This window comes from Natrix helvetica (assembly GCF_964273705.1).
Source record: "Natrix helvetica genome assembly, chromosome: 16".
NCBI lineage: Eukaryota > Metazoa > Chordata > Lepidosauria > Squamata > Natricidae > Natrix > Natrix helvetica.
The window spans coordinates 2,175,136-2,191,440 of NC_138563.1; the positions used below are offsets into that span (position 1 = coordinate 2,175,136).

The window sequence follows — 16,305 nt, forward strand, 5'->3', positions numbered from 1 at the left end:
TAACAGACAATACTTGGCAAGAAGTCAGGAGCAGATCTTCACCCTAATGAATTGAACTCAGGGTCTCCTGCAAAGTCCACTCCCCTGTCGCTCCTCTTTTATTCCCTCTGGGAGGGGCCATTCATCGTCCACCTGCGGCCTTGCTCCCAAGTCGACTCCTGTTCTTCAGCTGTTCCCTTCGTCTGGCAACTCTGCGCATGCGCATACTGGGAACAGGCTCCAGCTGTTCCTCTGCCTCACTGATGTCTGACTCTGAAGGCAGCTGATAACTGTTGGAGGGCCCTGGACCCCTCTCTGCCTCCGACACAGAGCCCTCATCCGAGCCTTCCCCAGACTCCAGGACTGGCCCATCTTTCTCCCCAACCTCCTCACTGTCTGAATCTGTCTTCAGCTTTGCTGGCCTCTGCCGGGCCACAACACCAATCTGCTTTCTCTCAGATTCTCTAAATCAAAGATTAAACGTTCCAAGATCAGATTTGAGACGGTGAAGGCATGGTTTGTCAGGTGGACTTCACCCTGTTTTTTGCTGGCTGGCAGAAACGTTGTGGTTGTTTTTTTCCCAGTGACCGGCCACTTGCTCCGTTGCGACATCATCGTGGATCTGATCGAGCAGGTTGAAATCGTCTCCCGGACTCGGGAGATCTACGTGGAAGATTCTCCCTTGGAGCTGAGCGTCCGAGCTTTAGATACTGAAGGTGCTTCAGAGAAATGTGCCTTTTCAGTCGTGTCTTTTTCTCTCTCTTGGCTTTTAGGTCTCTCTGGAAGACCATTTTACCTGCCTGCTACCTTCATTGTGGTGTCTTGGGTACCGTGGGGGGGGGAATCTACTCCACCTTTGGGGCGGAATGCAGGAGTTTTCCTTTAAAATTCAGACGCTTGGAACTCAGAATACCGGACGGTCATCCCATCTATGATGGCCACAAGTCTTTCCTCGTCTTTCTCTCTCTACAGGGAACACCTTCAGCAGCTTGGAAGGCCTGGAGTTTGAGTGGAGCGTCGCCAAGGACGACGAGATGGAAAACCTGGAGCTCTCCAAGAAAATAAGGTCAGGCGAGATCCTGAGCTTGAGGGGAAAACGATTCTGTGATCCTCGGTAATGGGGAGGACCCCAAAAGCAGAGACGAGTTTAAAAAGTCTTAGTGATAGATAGTTAAAAAAAAAAACCAATTTCATTGTATTTATCTTGTACAGTGACAATAAAGACTATACTATAGAAAAAATATTAATTAAAAAAAGAGACACACCTTTTGTTATGAGATGCCTATGATCCTGGGAACAAAATGCCTGTTAAACCAGGATAAATTGGAGTCCCGTTTGTGAGCAAACATGTTGGAGGTAGATGGATGGATGGATAGGTAGGCAGGTAGGTAAGTGGATAGGTAGATGGGTAGATAGACAGACTACGTAGGTAGGTAGAGATGATAGATAGATGATAGATAGATAGATGATAGATAGAGATGATAGATAGATAGATGATAGATAGATAGATAGATAGATAGATAGATAGATGATAGATAGATAGATGATAGATAGATAGACAGATAGAGAAAGATAGAGATAGATAGATGATAAGATAGATAGATAGATAGATGATAAGATAGATAGATAGATGATAAGATAGATAGATGATAAGATAGATAGATAGATAGATAGATAGATAGATAGATAGATAGATAGATGATAGGTAGGTAGGTAGGTAGATAGATAGATAGATAGATAGATAGATAGATAGATAGACAGATAGATGATAAGATAGATGATAGATAGATGATAGATAGATAGATAAAGATAGAGATAGATAGATGATAAGATAGATAGATGATAAGATAGATAGATGATAAGATAGATAGATAGATAGATAGATAGATGATAAGATAGATAGATAGATAGATAGATAGATAGATGATGATAGGTAGGTAGGTAGGTAGGTAGATAGATAGATAGATAGATAGATAGATAGATAGATAGATAGATAGACAGATAGATGATAAGATAGATAGATGATACATAGATAGATAAAGATAGAGATAAATAGATGATAAGATAGATAGATAGATGATAAGATAGATAGATAGACAGATAGATGATAAGATAGATGATAGATAGATGGATGATAGATAGATAGATAGATAGATAGATAGATAGATAGAGATAGATGATAACATAGATAGATAGATAGATAGATAGATAGATAGAGATAGATAGAGATAGATAGATGATAGATAGATAGATAGATAATGTAGGTAGATAGGTAGAGCAGATGGATGGATATTAAGGTAGATAAAGAGAGAGAAAGATGGATGGACAGACATATGTCAAGTTGATTGCAGGAGCTGTGCCTTTTGTCTTCCCTGAAACTTGGGGTTGTTCTTTTTTTCTTCTTCTTCTCCAGGATTTTAAAATACTCGGAGGCGGAATACTCCCCACCCGACTACATCGTCCAGATGGAAAAGGAGGAGAAACAGGGTGACAGGATTTTGGTCTCGGGAATAAAAACCGGGGCGGCCGTCATCAAGGTCCGAATCCAGGAGCCTGTTTACAAGGTGGGTAAGGCAGATGAGGGCCCCGGGGGGGGGGTGTCAATGGCAAGGCAGGGCCAGCCAGGGACCGACCCCCTCGGTTAAACCGAGGCTGCCCTTGACAGCTCTGCCCATTTCCCCGAACCGAAAGTCTCTGCTTTGTTCCTCTCCCTCCCCCACCCCCCCCGCCCAGAAAGTTGCCGCGGCGTTGGTGCGCCTCTTGGTTTTGGAGAATATTTTCCTTATGCCTTCCTACGATGTCTTCCTGCTAGTGGGAGCTTATATCAAATACAGAGTTGGCAAAATAGTTCAGGGAAAGATCACAGGTAGGCCGCTGCGACCTCCCCCATTCCCTTCCAAAGTTGCAAAGCAGATAGGGGTCAACACCCCCACCCCACCCCGTTCTGTTGCTGGCGTGTTTGGTGAACCACAAAGCTTGTTCAGGGCGAGTGAGGGGACACCTGGAATCCGTGGACTGCTTTCCTGGGGATTTGGAGGAGATGCTCAAAAGCTGGTGGTCTTCCCTACTTATGCTTATAAGCAGGGAACATTCTACCACATGTGGTGGACCTGCCCCAAGTTTAGAAAATATCTAAAGATAAGAAAGTGATTCGGAGAGATAACTGAGCAGAGGATAGAGTTGAAACCAGAATTGTTCCTCCTGGGAACCTTTGAAAATGGAGAAAACAATAACAATACATAATACTACACATATTAACCGCAAACAGAATCGTTTTAGCACAGGATTGGAAACTAAACAGGTATCCCCCCCCCCCGACCCGATTATAAGAAGGAAAATCTATGAATGTGCAGGAATGGATAGGCTGTCTATGGAAATGAAGGAGAGGGGGAAAAACCGAGTCCTATCAAATTTGGAATAGATGGTATTCCTGGCTTGAGAGTAAGCGTAAAACTTAAGGTACACACGGTAAATACATAGAGTGTGTTTAAATAAGCACATAACTTAGGATAATGATACAGAGGTGGGTTTTTTTGTAAGTAAGATTGTTACGGAAGAGATGGATACCGATATAGAAAAGCTGTTGTAAGTGTAAATTTGCGTTTTGTCTTTTAAATGTTAGAAAACTCGATAAATACTATTTTAAGAAAAAGAGCGGTTGGTCTTCACTCCCCCAGCTTAAGGCAGCTTCTAGCCAAGCGTGGTTTGTCTGTTAAGCCGTGGTTAAAACCCATCCTGGGAACCAGAGCGCTGTTTGAGGGGAATACGTTGAGCAGGAGTGTTTGATAGAGCGACGATTTCCAACTTTAAGGTCTGTCGACTTCGACTCCCAGAATTCCCCAGCCACCGTCCCTCACTGAGGAATTCTGGGAGTTGAAGTCCACAAACCTGAAAGCAACTGAAGTGAAGAACAATGGCCCTAAGAGAACATCTCTTGGAGATCCCACCCGAACGAAGCAGCTGGTTTTGAAGCTGGGACTGGGTCAGATTTCTAACACAACTGGCTTGGGAGGGAAACAGCTCCTCTGCCAATGTTGCTAGAATGTTCTCCAACCCCCCTTTTTCCCCCTGCAGAGGTCGAACTGCCTCTGGAGCACTACGAGCTGGAATTGCAGGATGAAGTGAAGGCACCAAACGGGTTTCTTTTTCTCCCGGTGGCCCAACTGGACACAGGTACAGCCACAGTCACCGCCCTCCAGCTGGGCCAGGTGAATCTGGCCTTTGTCCATAAGAGTATCTTTTGTTAGTGGTTGCTGGAGGTAATTCTCATGACCTCTGGCCCTCCCTCCCTTATCTATCTATCTATCTATCTATCTATCTATCTATCTATCTATCTATCTATCTTACTCCCTACTTACTTACTTAGTGTGGAGATGGGCAAATGGCAGTGAGTAAACCCCTTCATCCAAATCCTCTTTCCTTTGCGTTGAGCCTACCCTTCCAGGGGGATTTGGAGATGCTTGGCTCAGCCGTGAATCTCCCTTTCGGTTGCAAAAAAAGAAAAAGAAAGTTGAATTCCTTACGTGCGCATTCAGACATCCACATGCGAGGATCGCTAGGCCTTCCGAACTGCACCATATACGTGGTAGAACCAGGATTTCTGGGTAAGAACACTCAGCCTCCAGCTGCTCCATCTAGAACCGTGTTTCTCAACCTTGGTCATTTTAAGAGGGATGGACTTCAACTCCCAAAATCCCCCAGCCATCCTGCTTTAAGAGGGATGGACTTCAACTCCCAGAATCCCCCAGCCATCCTGCTTTAAGAGGGATGGACTTCAACTCCCAGAATCTCAGCCATCCTGCTTTAAGAGGGATGGACTTCAACTCCCAGAATCCCCCAGCCAACCTGCTTTAAGAGGGATGGACTTCAACTCCCAGAATCCCCCAGCCATCCTGCTTTAAGAGGGATGGACTTCAACTCCCAGAATCCCCCAGCCAACCTGCTTTAAGAGGGATGGACTTCAACTCCCAGAATCCCCCAGCCATCCTGCTTTAAGAGGGATGGACTTCAACTCCCAGAATCCCCCAGCAGCATGCTAATTCTGCTAATTCTGGGAATTGACGCCCACCCATCTTAAAATGAGAAACCCTGGTCCAGAAGGCACTTAATCAGCTGTCCGTTCTCTGCCCTGAACGAAGACTTCCGGATAGAAAGGAGTCGTCTTCAGCCTCTCCTCATTCCATCGTTGCAGGCTTCACGGTCCAGCCGGGGAACCGATGGGTCTTAGAAGTGAGGCGGGCATACACCATCACAGTCGAAGTTTTCGACAAATCCAGCACCAAGGTCTACCCCTCTGATGTGAGTAGGTTCCGGGAGAAAACCTGTCTACAGGTAGACCTCAAGTTACAACCCATCGTCCCCTCACTCATGAACATCCCAGTTTTATGACCCTGGTGCAGAAGTCGCTAAGTGAATGCCATGGTCATTAAACAAATTCAGCAGGATTCATTAACATATAGTATAACACAGGAAGTAAATATACAAAGCAAAAGCAGGTTTTCCAACGTGGTAGTTAATACAAACAAACAAACAGGCAGAGGAGAGAACAGTTCAGAGCAGCAGACTAGTTTAGAGCTCAACACAGACTCAGAGCTGCAGAGCTAAGCCACGCCCAGGCTCCTTGCTGACTCCTTGTTCCTCACACAGCAAATACTGTTCCAGTTTCCAAACTCACTTAGTTGCTGTGCCTATTCATTGGCTGACCTTGTTACCATGTCTTCCATGCTACTCTTGAACTCTTATGCACTGACGACATTATTATTATTATTATTATTATTATTATTATTATTATTATTATTACTACTACTACTACTACTACTACTACTACTACTACTACTACTATTATTGCCTTTCTAGAACCTCCGAATAACCCACCAGTTTCCCCAAGAATATTTTGAGGAGTTCACATCTTCCACAAATGGCTCCTATCACATCGTTGGGGTCCTGAAGGAAGGCGTGACGGTGATTAAAGCCATGTTGCTCTCTGTTCTTCTCCAGGTAGGAACCAAAGGCTCTTCCCAGGTGAGGGATTTCCCCCCGCCTGGTTTCTTCAGTTTGAAGTAATCCTTCAAATAACTTTAAAGAGGGCCAACTCGGTACATTTGATCTCCCAAGTGGACGTGGGATTTAAAAAATAATAATAATAACAACAGGGCATGGGGGGGGGGGTTGGAACGGGGTCAAACCTGGTGAATTTAGAATAACAGAGTGGGAAGGGACCTTGGAGGCCTTCTAGTCCACCCCCCTGCCTAGGCAGGAAACCCTATACCGTTTCAGACAAATGGCTATCCAACATCTTAAAGACTTCCAGTGTTGGGGCATTCACAACTTCTGGAGGCAACTTCTGTTCCACTGGTTAATTGTTCCAACTGTCAGGAAGTTTCTCCTCAGTTCTAAGTTGCTTCTCTCCTTGATTAGTTTCCACCCATTGCTTCTGGTTCTACCCTCAGGTGCCTTGGAGAATAGCTTGATTCCCTCTTCTTCGTGGCAGCCCCTGAGATATCGGAACACTGCTATCATGTCTCCCTTAGTCCTTCTTTTCATTAGACTAGCCATGCCCGGTTCCTATTTAGCACAGCTTGTTAAAATACGTAACCAAATAAACAAGAAAAGAACTCGGGGCCTTTCAAAGGATTTTGAAATAATTCATAGATTATTTTGTGGGGGTCCTGGGTGCCTTCTGAGCTTGGTGGTTTTCTTGCAGACGTTTCATGACCCAAATAGCTAACAGCCTCAGTGCCAGAAGGCAATGGGGTTTGTGGAGGAGAAGGGAAGGAGAAAAAAAGAAGAGAGGAAGGATAACAAGAGTTAGAAGGAACTTTGGAGGTCTTCTGGTCCAACCTCCTGCTCAGGAAGGGATGGAGGAAGGAAGGAAGGCAGGCAGGCAGGCAGGCAGGAAGGAAGGAAGGAAGGAAGGAAAGAAGGAAGGGAAGAAGGAAGGAAGGAAGGAAGGAAGGAAGGAAGGGAGGGAAGAAGGAAGGAAGGATAACAAAAGTTCAAAGGAACTTTGGAGCTCTTCTAGTCCAACCTCCTGCTCAGGAAGGGATGGAGGAAGGAAGGAAGGAAGGAAGGAAAGAAGGAGAGAGAGAGCTGCTCTTAAAAAAATCACCCCATCTTTTACAAATTCTGCCTGCAGAGCGGCTTGGAAGATTACTTCGTCTCGCCCATCAGCCACGAGCAAGAAATGAAGATCTACCTCCCCATCACGCTGACCCCTTCCTTCTTAGCCTTCCCTTACCATTCTCTGGATCTCTTGTACCGCTATAAAGTCCAGGTCAGCTGCGGCATTTGACTCCATTTAGAGGGGAGGGGGCGTCCTGGTGTCTGTGTGTTTGTGTGTGTGTGTGTGTCTCGTGATTCCTCTGAAGCCTGACCCGCCTTTCTGCAGGTGGAGGGGGGCAGCGGCAACTTCACCTGGACCTCCTCCAACCAGTCGGTGGCCACCGTCACCGTCAAAGGCGTCGTGGCCGCGGGACTCACCGAGGGGCAAAGCGCGGTGCAGGCCAGAGACGTGCAGAATCCTTTCCATTTCGGAGAGATCCAGGCAAGTCAGTTTTTGTAACTTTGAACCGTCTCTAAGCAAACCCTCGTAAGTCACTTCTGCCCAATTAATGACCTTGCTTAATAACCACGTCACTGGCTTCACAGCCGCGGTGTCCGTTTAATGACCGCTGTGAAAAAAGGCCAGAAAACTACCGTCCAGTCACACGAGTGTCTGGCTTTACGACCATAATTCTGGGCTCAATTCCGGTCGTAAATTGAGGACTACCAAAATTCATTGCCAAGGCGAAGGTCAGGGTTCCAAATAGCATCCAAAAGTAAATCAGAGTCCAAGGCAAAGTATTGCACAAAGTCCCAATTGATGAAGAGAGCCATGTTGGCACATCTGGGGAAACCCGAATCTGAAATCTTCCCGGTTTCCCCCACCCAGTTGAAAGTTCAAGATCTTTTCCCCCACACCCACAAGTCCATCCCATGGTCCAATCTCCCACTGCCAAGCTGGCAGTTTCCACCCATCCAGTTCCGGTCAGGTGCAGAGGTTCAGAGACAAAGGATGACCTTGGCTTTCTAGAAAGAACGTTGTTATGGCTACATATCATCTAACTCCATACAATCCCCTCTCCCATTTTCCCACCATAGAAAATGCAGAGTAGAATAATAGAAAGTGTGGCAGGCCAAAGAGAGGACTAGCTGTATAGAAGACCCCTGTGGGAGGATGAGAGGCCTTCCAGGTGTTTTCAGCCCCTGCCCCCCCCCCCTCCCAGGTGTCTGTGCTGAAGCTGTCCAAGATGGAGCTCCTGCCCTTCCACGCCGATGCCGAAATCGGCCAGAACTTGGAGGTGCAGCTCGCCATGTACCACCTTGAGAAAAAGACCGGGACGGCCACCGCTTTCACCGACTGCTCGCTCCTGGCCTTGGACGTCACGATGGACAAGCAAGGGGTGTTCGCCTTGAGCGAAGAAGGTAAAAGACTCGCCCCAGACTTACATTAGACCAGCTTTCCTGGTTTGCGAGCGCCTTTACGGGCAAGAAATTAAGACCCCTTGAGAGTCTTCCACGAAATGTTGTGCAGGATTTCGTGCAAAGGTTTGCTGAGAAAACGTAACAACAGAGCTGTTTATATGTTTACTTTGATCCTGCCTTCTATTATTATTATTTTACACATAATTCAAGCTGGCGAACTTGTCTAATGATTCCTTCCTGGTTTTTTCCCCTATTAGAACAACAACCCTGTGAGGGGGGGTGTTGGGCTGAGAGGGAGGGAATGGCCCAAAGTCACCCAGATAGCTTTCATGCCTAAGGAGGAACTAGAATTCACAGTCTCCTGGTGATTGTCCCACAGCCACCCAGCTGGCTTTCATTCCTAAGGAGGAACTAGAATTCACAGTCTCCTGGTGATTGTCCCACAGCCACCCAGCTGGCTTTCATTCCTAAGGAGGAACTAGAATTCACAGTCTCCTGGTGATTGTCCCACAGCCACCCAGCTGGCTTTCATTCCTAAGGAGGAACTAGAATTCACAGTCTCCTGGTGATTGTCCCACAGCCACCCAGCTGGCTTTCATTCCTAAGGAGGAACTAGAATTCACAGTCTCCTGGTGATTGTCCCACAGCCACCCAGCTGGCTTTCATTCCTAAGGAGGAACTAGAATTCACAGTCTCCTGGTGATTGTCCCAAAGTCCCCCAGCTGGCTTTCATGCCCAAAGCGGGACTACAACTCACGGCCTCCCACTTCCTAGCCTGGAGCTGGGGGGGGATCGATAGCTACAGGAGATTGGGAAGGGGTTGGATTATGGTCCTTGTAGTCTCCCCCATCTAAAACCGGAACCCAAAACAGCCCCGATCTGCCTTTGCAGGGAAGCAGAAAGTGGGCGCCACCTTCTGCTCCACCATCCAGCTGACGGCGAAGTCCCTGGGGCACACGCTCGTCACGGCCAGCGTCACCGTCTTTGAGGAGTACTTCGAAACCAGCGCCACCTTCGCCGCTTACGAGCCCCTCAAGGTGAGGAGGAGGAGGTGGTCTCGGCCTGGCCTGGGTTCACGGTGGGAAGCTCGTGTGTGTGTGTGCGCGTGCGTCCACCCCTCCCAAACGTCTTCCTGCAATTTCTTTCCCCTTTTTTCTCCAGGCCGTCAACCCGCTGCAGTTGGCCTTGGTGACCTGGCATTCCATGAAGGAGATGGTCTTTGAGGGAGGGCCTGGGCCCTGGGTTTTAGAGCCATCCCGTTTCTTCCTGGAGCTGAAAGTGGACGATGAGAAGAAATTCCAGGTGGCGGAGGTCCGGCTGCCAGCTCGGAGGAAGCAGAACCAGTACATTTACCGAGTCACCTGCCTGGAATTGGGGGAGCAGGTAAAAAGGAGGGGGTCTTCCTGAAGACGAACTTCATAGCCGAGATCCTAAATCAATGGCAGAGGGGGGTGGACTTCAACTCCCAGAATTCTCAAAGCTGGCAGGCTTTAAGGTAGGCAGACTTCAACTCCCAGAATTCCACAGCCGGAAAGTTTGAACCCCAGTTCCCAGAAGTCCTAATTCAAATCCTGGCTCTCGGGCTCGCGTCAGTCTTGCTTGACGGATCACCATGGACGGTTGGGGAATTCTGGGAGTTGAACACACGAAGAACGGTTGCAGGAATTGGTTACGGCCAGTCTACAGAAAAGAAGGACTAGGGGAGACATGATAGCAGCTTTTGAGGGGCTGCCCCAAAGAAGGGGGGGGGGGATTTTTTTAAAAAAAAACCTGTTTAATAAAATAGATTTAAAATAAATAAATAAAACCATTAACCAGTGGAACGGCTTGCCACCAGAAGATGTGAATGCTCCAGAACGGGAGGTTTTTAAGAAGAGACTGTTTGAAACAGTATAGGGTTTACTCCTGCTTGAGTAAGGGGTTGGGCTAGAGGACCTCCAAGCTCCCTTCCGACTCTGTTATTCTATTTTCCACCTTCGCGTTTCCTGGGCTGAGGGACACCAACCTAGACTGTGTTATTGTGCTTAATTCTGATTTCTTCTCCTTTCAGTTGCGTGTAGCTCTCTGCCCTGCAGCCCAGCTGCCATCTCAGTCTGGCTACTCCCCCCTCAACTAGTGGCAAAGCTCAGGCCATTGACACCCCCCCCTACCTTTTCTTGCTCCCTAAAGGTCTTCACCTTCCAAGTGGGCAACCATCCCGGAGTGCTCAATCCCAGCCCCGCCGTGGAGATGGTGCAAGTCAACTTCATCTGTGCCCACCCAGCCAGCATGGCTGTTACGCCCGTATACAAGCTGGCCGCTGGAGCGCCCCCGTGCCCCCTGCCTCAGCACCACAAGCAGCTGGTACGTGTGGGTGTGGGTGAACATCCTTTGCAGATGTTGCTTGGAGGCGGCCTCTCGTCTGGGGGGAAACGGTGTGGGCCTTTGAAGGAACAGCCGCTTAACTTTCAGAATTCAATTTCCGAGTTTGTTTTTACTGGCCGAGAAAAATTATAGAGATCAACTTTAATGAAACATTAGCGATTTGGCTAGGAGGTCAGTCGAAGAAGCTGAGTGGGATGAGGTTGGCTGAATTCTTTAGCCCCACCAAAAAATCAAAGTGCCTTGTAGGGTGGCAAGATCCACCCGTCAAAAATGTGGACTTTGGCCTGGCTAAATATCGCCAACAAAAATTGGTGTTGGTTTGTAGCAACTTATCAATTGGTGGAAATTGGGTTTAAAAAAAAAAACATCGTTTATCCATCCTGATGAATCAGCTCTGAAACTTTTCCTTGTGATCCTCGAGTTAAGGCACTTCAAGACGCCTTTCCTTTCCTTTGCGAAGGTTTCACCGTAACGTGGGACTCGTTGCTTTAAAAGAGACCATTCGTAGTTTTGTAGGGTTGAATTGTGTGTGTGTGGGGGGGTCCTTGATGCTCTGTGAGCTTGATGGTTTTCTTGCAGACGTTTCGTGACCCAACTAGGTAACATCGTCAGTGGAAGAAAGGAGTGGGTTTGCTGGGGGGAGGATGTTTCATGACCCAACTAGGGAACAATATCAGTGCTGGAAGGGAGAGGGGTTTGTGGAATGGAGGAGAAAGAGACCTCTGGTTTTGTGGCAGACGTTTCATTACCCAACTAGGGAACAATATCAGTTTGGTAAGCAGAGCGCACCAAGGACTCCACAACTCATACTCTTCTCCCATGTGCCTCTAAGATGAAATGGTTTTTTTTTTTTAATGCGTTCAGGTCCCCGTGTCCAGTTTGAGGAACACCGTTCTGGAGTTAGCTTTGTTTGACCAACACCGGAGAAAGTTTGACAACTTTTCTTCTCTGATCCTCGAGTGGACCTCGGCCAACGAAAGCCTGGCTCGCTTCACTCACCCAAGGTCCATGCAGATGGTGGACAAGGATGATGGGACTGGACAGACCAGACTCCACGGTGCGCCCCTCCATTTTCTCTTCCAGTAAAAATATGTGTCCCTCAGCCATTTTCTCTTAAGAGGACCTGTGTCTTCTCCAGATAGCGAAGTTCTTCTTCTGACATCTCTTTTCTCCCCCCCTTCCTCCTGTCTTGTCCATTGGGCTCTTCCCAGGACACCAGCTGTTAGAGGTCCATCAAATCAAAGGGACAGTCCTGATTGCGGTCAACTTTGTGAAATATTCCGAGAGAGGCAGCCCGAAAGTAAGTGTGAGGGGAAGGTTGTGTAGAAGACGGGGGGGGGGGGGGGGACATGTAAGTTTTGAGAAGGGAAAACTGAACTAGGGCGCGATAGGCCACTCTGAAATATCTAAAGAGCATTACACAGGAGAAGGTCAGGGCTTGTTGTCTTGTCATCCCAGAAGGCAAGATGGAGAATAATGGGCAGTTGGGCGACGCCAGAAGGTTGGCTGGTTCTCCGTCTCCGCATGAGCTCCTCAGTTTGAATCCTTTCCACCAACAAAGGGTCCATTTCAACCCTAGCTTCCATAACTTCTCTGTGGAGGGTCGCCATCCTAACACAACCTCCTGAAGAAGTACCGTACTTTTCAGAGTATAAGACGCTCCAAAGTATAAGACGCTTCTAGCTTTTGAGGAGGAAAACAAGAAAAAAAAAATCTGCCTCTGCCTCCCAGCAAATTGCCTCCTTGCAGCAAACAGCCCGTTTCAGTTTCAGCACAGCCTGATTAGCACAAGCAGCTGATTGCCAGGCCTTCCGACGATCAGCTGTTTCAGGCTGCAAGGATTGCCATAACCTATTGTCACCTTCGTGCCCCCCATTTTCTGCCTCCACATCCCGTTTTCAGCCTCCACACGCCCCATTTTCCGCCCGTTCCAGGCAGCGGGGATCAGAATGGAAAATGGGGTGCACAAAGGCGGCAATAGGCAATGGCAATCCCTGCATCCTGAAACAGCTGATGGTTGGCAGGCGATAATCAGCTGTTTGTGCTAATCAGGCTGTGCTGAAGCTGAAACAGACTGTTTGCTGTTTGCTGCAAGGAGGCAAATTGCTGGAAGGCAGAGGCCAAAGGGTGGGGCCCAGCATTCAGTGTATAAGATGCACCCAAATTTTCACCCTGTTTTGAGGCAGGGGGAAGAAGTGTGTCTTATACTCCGAAAAATATGGTATTCCTTTTGAAGGAAAGGATCTGTTGAGGGATCTGATGGGTCCTGGAGATTTAAAATCCAAAGAATCAACCTTGTTGGTGTAGAAGGAACAATATGGGCAGAACCTCCTGCTTAGACCCTCGTTGTTGATTTTGTTGTGCATTCAGGAGGTCTCTAACTCTCCCGCTTCTGCAGCTGTGGAGCTCTTGTTGGTTGAGGATGTGACGGTGGTCCCCGATAACGTCACCATGTACAACCATCCCAATGTAAAGGTAGGACTGAGGATGGCTTCACTCAAGCTCTGGGACGTCCAAAGGATGCTTTATTTGAGTTTCAGAAGCCTTTACAACATTTCTGGTGCTTGCGTCCCCCTAGGAGGTGTTTGCTCTGGTGGAAGGCTCCGGGTACTTCCTCATCAACAGCAGCACACAGGAGATGGCAAACATCACCTACCTGGAAACGGAGAGCGCCATCCAAGTGAGTGCCCGGGTGGCGGGTGGGTCTTGGAGATCCTCCTGCGGGGAAGAGAGAGAGACCGGTATTTCCTCTTCTGTCCTGTCCCCTTAATTTCATACAATCCTCACAGCCATCTTGAAGCTCAGGAAGCTTAGTATGTTGTCCCTTCAGTTGGTTGTTACAAGTTGAAAATATGTTCTGTAGGACATGTTTGGAAGTTCAGATGTTCTGTAGGACACACTGAGAGTTCAGATGTTCTGTAGGACATGTTTGGAAGTTCAGATGTTCTGTAGGACATGTTTGGAAGTTCAGATGTTCTGTAGGACATGTTTGGAAGTTCAGATGTTCTGTAGGACATTTTGAAAGTTCAGATGTTCTGTAGGACACACTGAAAGTTCAGATGTTCTGTAGGACATTTTGAAAGTTCAGATGTTCTGTAGGACATGTTTGGAAGTTCAGATGTTCTGTAGGACACACTGAAAGTTCAGATGTTCTGTAGGACATTTTGGAAGTTCAGATGTTCTGTAGGACATTTTGGAAGTTCAGATGTTCTGTAGGACATTTTGGAAGTTCAGATGTTCTATAGGACATTTTGGAAGTTCAGATGTTCTGTAGGACACACTGAAAGTTCAGTTGTTCTGTAGGACAAGTTTGGAAGTTCAGATGTTCTGTGGGACACATTAGAAGCTCAGAAGTTGTTTTGTAGGACACGTTGGAAGTTCAGAGATTCTGTAGGACACGTTGGAAGTTCAGACGATGTTGTGCAGAATCTCTTCTGATCCCTGAAATCAAGATTTATTTATCTGTGGTTGTTGGCAGTGTATTCATGCTGATCCTAGAAACCATGATGCTCCTTACATGAACCATTGCTACTAGAGTTGCCACGGGATTACAGTTTGATTAAAACAGCTACGATCATTCAAGACAGCTCTGACTTTACCCTCCCAGTCCGAACTTATTGTGGCTTTTCCAGGTAGTTCCTGTCCAGCCCGGTTCTTTGGCCCTGGAGGTCTACGATCTCTGCCTCGCATTCTTAGGACCGGCTACGGCTTACCTGCGAGTATCAAACATGTACGAACTGGAGGTGGATCTGATTGACAAGGTGAGGAGGACGTCGGATAACCAGGCCTGATCATCGCTTAAGCCACGATTTGTTCTATCTAAAGAAACAGCCAATCCAGGCTTGTCTCGCCAGTGACCCTCCCCCCCCCCCCCACTGGGGTCAGATCCTTCTTAATTTCGCTGACCTTTCGCACGTGGTCCTCAACCTACGACGGATCCCTTCATGTTCTACGTCCACCACCACCTATTTACAGGCAGCCCTCACTGTACGACCCCAATTGAGCCAGATGTTTATGTCGTTAAGTAAAAAAAAATGTTCTGTGGATTTTGTCCCATTTTATGCGGCTTTTCCTTGCCGCGTTTCTTAAGCGAATCCCCGCCGTTGTTAAAATTAGCCACACGGTTGTTAAGCGAATCTGGCTTCCCCCCTTGAACTTGGCGCATCAGAGGTCGCCAAAGGACCGTCATAAATACGAGCCCGCTGCCAAGCACTCCGAACGTAGATCACGCAATCGCGGGTGGTGGTGTCACAGTCGTAAGGGTGGAAGACACCGTCCTCGGTCACTCTTTGCGATGCCATCGTAACTCTGAATGTCACTAAATGAACTGTAGTGACTCCCACGAAAAAATACGCCGTAAAATCGAACCGGTTCATTATGACCGTAAGGGAAGAAGGGCTCTGTTTACGGTCGGGACTCAGGCAAAGAATGAAAATATTGGGTTTTCTTCCCCCAGGTTGAGATTGGCAAATCCGTGCTGGTCTCGGTGCGAGTGTTGGGCTCTCACCGTTCGGCTTTCCGCAGCAAATATTTTGCCTACATGCATCTCCAGCTGAAAGCCGCCTCTCCGATCGTCAGCCTGACGTAAGTCTTGCAGGACCTTCGGCCTGGTCACCCTCCTCTGCTCGGGCATTGGGTTGGACTAGAAGACCTCCAAGGTCCCTCCCAATTTCTCTTTCGCCTCTGGTTCTCGCAGGCCAATGGAGGAACTTGGCGATTATTCCGAAGTCTACATGCTCCGAGCCGTGGCAGTGGGCCAGACGACCTTAGTGGCCATAGCTTGGGACAAAACGGGAGTCAAATTCATGTCTCCGCCACGGAAAGTGGAGGTAAGGACACGCAGGCTTAACCTTCAAAGTTAGCCCTGTTAGAAACTGCGTGGATGAGACTTTGCCAATGTCTACAAAATGAGTGACAAACTATTGATCGATTGATCGATTTTTGAACCGCCATCTTCCCCGGAGATGGATATGTTAAAAGCTTTGTAAATTAAAAGATGTGCAAATTAGAAGATTTGCAAATGACAGTCATTATAAATTTAAAGTGGTTTGCAAATTAAGCCACGTGAAAATCTTTCTAAATTTAAAGGGTTTGCAAATTAAGGAAAATGACAATCGTTATAAATTTAAAGGGTTTGCAAATTAAGCCACGTGAAAACCTTTATAAATTTTAAAGGCTTGCAAAATGAAGCAAATAAGAATCATTACAAATTTAAAGCTTTGCAAATTAAAGCAAATGAAAATCTTTATAAATGTAAAAGGGTTGCCCGTTAATTTTTATCAATTGAAAGATTCGCGAACTTAAAAAGATTTGCCAATCGAAACCACTCACCATTTAAAGGTTTGCAAATTTTTTTAAAAAAGTGTGCAAATCAAAACCTTTGTCAGATAAGAGCTTTGCAAAGTTGAAAGATTTCTCAATTATTTTGGGTTTTTGAAGAGGGAACCGCAAATGATCGTGGTGAGGTCTTGTCCCTCCGTCCGTTGGGTAAAATCAGAT

General features: G+C 47.2%; 1 protein-coding gene across 1 annotated transcript in view; it reads left to right on the forward strand.

Annotated features, from left to right (window-relative positions):
- Positions 1 to 16,305, forward strand: part of NUP210L (nucleoporin 210 like) — a 28,868-nt gene that overhangs the window by 2,733 nt on the left and 9,830 nt on the right. Inside the window, exons 3-23 of the mRNA XM_081968071.1 lie at positions 564 to 695; positions 952 to 1,045; positions 2,393 to 2,543; positions 2,713 to 2,845; positions 4,054 to 4,212; positions 4,515 to 4,583; positions 5,171 to 5,277; positions 5,836 to 5,976; positions 7,115 to 7,252; positions 7,367 to 7,522; positions 8,244 to 8,442; positions 9,334 to 9,479; positions 9,604 to 9,825; positions 10,612 to 10,785; positions 11,671 to 11,863; positions 12,018 to 12,106; positions 13,177 to 13,281; positions 13,385 to 13,486; positions 14,439 to 14,567; positions 15,263 to 15,390; positions 15,503 to 15,635. Coding sequence (XP_081824197.1) covers positions 564 to 695; positions 952 to 1,045; positions 2,393 to 2,543; positions 2,713 to 2,845; positions 4,054 to 4,212; positions 4,515 to 4,583; positions 5,171 to 5,277; positions 5,836 to 5,976; positions 7,115 to 7,252; positions 7,367 to 7,522; positions 8,244 to 8,442; positions 9,334 to 9,479; positions 9,604 to 9,825; positions 10,612 to 10,785; positions 11,671 to 11,863; positions 12,018 to 12,106; positions 13,177 to 13,281; positions 13,385 to 13,486; positions 14,439 to 14,567; positions 15,263 to 15,390; positions 15,503 to 15,635 — 2,900 coding nt within the window. The remainder of the gene's footprint in view (positions 1 to 563; positions 696 to 951; positions 1,046 to 2,392; positions 2,544 to 2,712; positions 2,846 to 4,053; positions 4,213 to 4,514; positions 4,584 to 5,170; positions 5,278 to 5,835; positions 5,977 to 7,114; positions 7,253 to 7,366; positions 7,523 to 8,243; positions 8,443 to 9,333; positions 9,480 to 9,603; positions 9,826 to 10,611; positions 10,786 to 11,670; positions 11,864 to 12,017; positions 12,107 to 13,176; positions 13,282 to 13,384; positions 13,487 to 14,438; positions 14,568 to 15,262; positions 15,391 to 15,502; positions 15,636 to 16,305) is intronic.